This window comes from Mandrillus leucophaeus, unplaced genomic scaffold (genome assembly GCF_000951045.1).
Source record: "Mandrillus leucophaeus isolate KB7577 unplaced genomic scaffold, Mleu.le_1.0 Scaffold28, whole genome shotgun sequence".
NCBI classification, from domain to species: domain Eukaryota; kingdom Metazoa; phylum Chordata; class Mammalia; order Primates; family Cercopithecidae; genus Mandrillus; species Mandrillus leucophaeus.
The window spans coordinates 2,426,356-2,430,883 of record NW_012102920.1 but is presented as its reverse complement, the minus strand read 5'-3'; the positions used below and the strand labels follow the sequence as shown (position 1 = coordinate 2,430,883).

The following is a 4,528-nucleotide window of genomic DNA, read 5'->3' as shown; positions in this document are numbered from 1 at the left end:
CATCCCCGCGGGGCTGCGTGGCGTCCGCCGCTACCTGGACAGCGCGCTGCAGGAGAAGGAGTTCAAATACACGTGTCCGCACAGCGCCGAGATCCTGGCGGCCTACCGGCCCGCCGTGCACCCCCGCTAGCGCCCCACCCGCGTCTGTCGCCCAATAAAGGCATCTTTGTCGGCAGTGAGGGTGTCCTGACATCTGAGGAGTCTCGTGATCACTTCCCATCCCCAAACCCCAGGGTGGGACGCTCAGCCTGAGAGCCCAGAACCACAGGGGCAGGAGAGCCGGGGGTCGGGCAGGTCCCATCCTCCATGTTAAGAAAGCGCAGACTCCAGGTCTCCTGCAACCGGTGGCCTCAGGGATCTCCAGGACCGGATTGGGCTCCCAAACCAGTCAGGCCGGGGTGGGGCGGGGTGCCCCAGGTGGATAGGGGCTGGTACATTCCTCAATCCTGTCCGGGGGCAGGCACTCCCCTCCCCGCAGGGCACTTCCACAGCATCTCAGGGTCTGCACAGGCCTTCTCCTGTGTGCATCCTCCTACGGGGCTCCGTGCCCTGCCTGGGTGCGGCCTGGGAGGGTGGGAACAAAGTTCTAAGCCTTGGGGAGCCCTGGCCCTGCCTGGCTGGGCCCCTCTCAGCTCCTGGGCTGGCAGGGCTGGAATAGCTGGACGGTCTGAGAGTGCTCACCTCCCTCCGGCCCAGCAGGGAAGTCTCCAGGGAACTGAGATGCTGCAGCATCTGTTCACATCCTGTGGCCCCACACCCAGCGTGCAGGCCCAGGGGCATTCCCTGATCCCTTCCCAGGCCAGTGCCAGGAGTCAGAGCCCCACCAGAGCCTCCAACAGAGGGAGCGGTTTATTTGACAGGGAAGGAACTCGAGGAGACGCCTTAGTCCTGGCCCAGGACAGGCAGGTGGAGGTGGTGGTGTGGAGGGGGGATCTCTGATGAGGGCCTCGAAGACTGCCTGTCCCCTCACAGGCAGACTCCCCGTGGGGCCACACTTGTGCTGCACCTTCAGGTCTCATCAAAGTCCACGCCACCAGCTGGTTTCTTACTGAGAAGGAAGAGGGGTGTTACTATGGCACTATGGTGTGGAGAAAGGGGTGGGGTCCAGGGTTAGACCCTGGGTGCAGGAAGGGGCCGGTGGGCGGGTACCTCTTGAACCCAGGGTTGATGAGCGACTCTCCTGGACACCGCCTCCTGACCCCAGGTCCAGGGCCACCTCTCTGGGGATCTGGGTCTGTGGGAAAACAGGATGGGGAGGCTCCTGAACCTGGCAGCATCCCAGCCACAACCTTCTCTGAATAGGCAGGCATTCTCTCTGGAGCATGAGGCTTATTCAGGGGAAACTGAGTTCCAGATTAAAGCGCACATCCCTACTTGAGTCACAGGCGTACGTGCCTTACCTGGTAAGAAGAGCTGAGGCCCTGCAGGCCGGGGACTCTTCCTGGGGCTGGCAGCTGTCTCTTCTGCAGCTGGGGAGGAAAGCCCATGGGAACCCCACTGAGTGCCAGGAGTGGGGGCAAGAGCAGGGGACCCCAGTGAAGGTGTGAGGTGCCCACCCCAAATCCTACCTGCCAGTCGCCGCTCCAGGCTCCACACGCGTTTTGCCAGGCCCAGTGTCAGCGCCTGCAGTCTGGAGGCTGCCTCTGGGCATGGTACCTTGGAGAGGTCAAAGGCCAGTGCCGAGGGGCCTCCTGAAAGGGTCAGGGATGCTCTGTCCTCCTGCAGGGTCAGAGCCACAGCTTGCTGCTCACAGGCTGCCCTGGAAGAGGAGAGGTGCTGAGAGCTGTGACAGACCCTCCTCCTCCCCACCCACCTTCCTCCCTGCTTGGGTCTCACCTGAACCGGGGGGTGATGTCCTCAGCCGCACTCAGACCAAAACGGGCTTTCTAGAGAGCACAGGTGCTTGTCACCAGCTGCCTGGAACCCGAGATCCACTGGGAGCACCCGAAACCTGCCCGACCCCAGAGCCACTTGGGACCCCTAGCCAATGTGAGGACTACAGCTACAGGGCGGGCAGAGGGTGTGAGAGCCTTCTGGGGAATCCCAGATGTCGGTCACCCCAAACACGATCTGGACTGCAGGGAGGGGTGTGGCGGCTCCCAGACCCGCCCAGTTACCCACGAGGGCCGCCAGGCTGTCCGGCGTGAAGCAGGTGCTCCAAAGCTCCGCGGCGTCGGTCACGCTGGGGGAGAGGGCCTGTCAGGCGGGGCCGCCCGCGCAGCTCCCCGCACTCCTATCTCCCCGCGGACCCCCCACTCACTAGAGGTTGAAGCCGCCACCGTCCCCCTCCCCGCTTCCTTCCCCTTCGCAGTAGCACACGAAGCGGGGCGGCTCGGGGCCCGGCGGCAGCGTGCAGAGCGGCGGCGACAGCGGATCCATGGCGCCCGGTGAGCGGGAACCCGGCGGGGCGGGGCTAGGGCGCCGGGAGGGGCGGTGCTCTGCGGGCCCAGGGCTCCTGCGCGGAAGAACGACTTCCGGAGCCGGGTGCAGGCCAGTCGCGGGCTTAGGGAGCTTGCGCGGGGCGGAGTCTGACTGGGGGCGGGGTCTTTAGGTGGAGGCGGGGTTAGGGGGTTGGGTTAGGGGCGGAGCTAAAGACACAGGCCGGGCCTGGAGGACCTGGTACCCACGCAGGCTTCAGGCGACTAGAGGCCGGGTTTAGTGCGCGGGGTGGGCCGGAGCAGGGCGTCCTCGGTCAGGGATCCAGAGGCCCTGCCTCTAGCGCTGACCTCGCCGGGCGTGGGCTTCGCGGCGGGATCCTGGGCTCTGGCCCTCGCGCCCGCGAGCAGCCCCACTCGAACCTCGCCCCCTCCCGCCCCCGCCCCGGCTCCACGTCCAGCCGAGTCCGGGTTCCCTCCGTGGCGCTGCGGGCACATCCTGGAGCCCCGCCCTTCCATCGTCTTCACACACCAACGGGAAGCTTCCTAACCCTCATTGTGAGAAGTTATGGTTGGCCCGGCAAGGTGACTCACGCCTGTAATCCCAGCACTTTGGGAGGCCAAGGCGAGCAGATTGCCAGAGTTCAGGAGTTCGAGACCAGTCTGGCCAACATGGTGAAACCCCCTCTCTACTAAAAACACATAAAAATTAGCCAGGTGTGGTGGTGCACGCCTGTGAGGCAGAGGAATTGCTTGAACCAGGGAAGTGGAGGTTGCAGTGAGCCGAGATCGCGCCACTGCTGCACTCCAGCCTGGGTAACAGAGTGAGACTCTGTCTAAAACAAATGAAAAAAGAAGTCACAGTACAGAGCGATCCCCAGGGAAGAAGACTTCTGTGCTCTCTGTCCTGCCCATGGTATTACTCCAGCTCCTCCTACGTGCCTGTTGTCCTAGGCCTGGACATCAATCAACAGACAAGGTCTCTGACTCCCTGGAGCTTGTAGGATCCAATAGGAGAGACACCACACTCTCAGGCAGGGCCAAGCGCCAGGAGGAACTGCAGCGGGTGCTATGAGGACAGGAGGAAGAGGATGGCTCCCACCAGGGACAGGGAGATCCCACGCAGAGGCCTGGCCACATAAACAACAGTTCTGTTCAAGGCTTGGCAAGAAGGCCAGGTTGGCAGCATGGTGCTGTGGGGAGGGTCAGTGGGGTTGTAGGCTATGCTTCTGTATGGGAGTGCTCCCACAGCAAGCCTGCCTCACCTCCTTCTGCCTCCCAGTTCACTCCCAGTCCTGGCTCCTGCACCCTGGGTCTCTGCACATGCTGCTGTTTCTGCCTGGCACACCCTTTCCCCAGATTCACATGCCTCCTTCGGGTCTTTACTCAAAAGTCACTTCAGCGAGCCCTTCCCTGGTGGTGGTCTGACATTTCAGCACGCTGCCCAGCTCTCACGTCCCGCTCTCCTGTCGTTTTCTTATTTTTCACCCTTCTCATTGTAGAAAGTACACTTTGGCTTGCTTTATTCTGGCAGTTAGCCCCCTGTTATACCCTCCTGGGTTTAGACCTTTCTGCATTCCCCTCCCCTTGGGCTGGACTTAATTAACAACTTGCTTCTGGCAACCGGAATAGGACAAAATTGCTCTTGAATTGCTGGGTGTGACAAGAGGCAGCCCTAAGGGGATGCCGATGGCCAGCAAGGGAGCTGGGAAGCTGACGCCCCAGCTGAGCCTTACTATGAGACCACATCATCGGCCGGCAGCTTGACCACAGCCTCCTGAAACTTTGTGCCAGAAGCCCAGAGTCCTGCCCTGCTGACACTGGGAGATAATGCACTTCTGCTGGGTTAAGCAGCTGCATTTGGGGTAACCTATCACTCTAGAGTAAGTGACCAGTACACTTATTTATCCTGCCTATTGTCCATCACCCCAGGAGGTCCATGAAGACAGGGATTTCTGTCTGTTTTACTGCCAGTGTATCTGTCTTTTCAGCACTTACACAATGCCTGGCACGTACAGACAATGAATAAACATTGTGAATGAATGAATGAAGGGGGAGTGGCGGCTGTTGGAGGTTTAAGCATGGGTGGATGGGAAGTGGCACGTCTGACTTATGTGTGTGAAGTCTGTATTCTGTGCTGTGAGGAGAGAGGA

The 4,528-nt window shown here is 61.2% G+C and overlaps 2 protein-coding genes across 2 annotated transcripts in view; one reads left to right on the top strand and one right to left on the bottom strand.

The window, feature by feature from the left end:
• Window positions 1-173, top strand: part of CLIC3 (chloride intracellular channel 3) — a 2,329-nt gene extending 2,156 nt beyond the window's left edge. Inside the window, exon 5 of the mRNA XM_011985170.1 lies at window positions 1-173. Within this exon, the coding sequence (XP_011840560.1) occupies window positions 1-130 (130 nt within the window). The 3' untranslated portion in view covers window positions 131-173.
• Window positions 174-819: 646 nt separating this feature from the next.
• LOC105543274 (chromosome unknown open reading frame, human C9orf142) lies at window positions 820-2,399 on the bottom strand. The gene is made up of 7 exons (XM_011985110.1): window positions 2,261-2,399; window positions 2,122-2,182; window positions 1,837-1,886; window positions 1,569-1,759; window positions 1,401-1,469; window positions 1,150-1,234; window positions 820-1,048 (listed from the first exon to the last, which is right to left on the bottom strand). Exons 1-7 carry the CDS (start codon window positions 2,377-2,379, stop codon window positions 1,009-1,011), a joined length of 615 nt encoding a protein of 204 aa, XP_011840500.1. The 5' UTR covers window positions 2,380-2,399; the 3' UTR covers window positions 820-1,008.
• Between the last annotated feature and the right edge of the window lie 2,129 nt (window positions 2,400-4,528).

Excerpts from the sequence above, each read along its gene's own strand:
- LOC105543274 (XM_011985110.1), bottom strand. The coding sequence starts at position 2,379 with ATGGATCCGCTGTCGCCGCCGCTCTGCACGCTGCCGCCGGGCCCCGAG. Across the intron at positions 2,183-2,260 it reads GGTGGCGGCTTCAACCTCTA|CGTGACCGACGCCGCGGAGC; the intron begins GTGAGTGGGGGG and ends CCTCTCCCCCAG. Across the intron at positions 1,470-1,568 it reads CCTGGAGCGGCGACTGGCAG|CTGCAGAAGAGACAGCTGCC; the intron begins GTAGGATTTGGG and ends TTTCCTCCCCAG.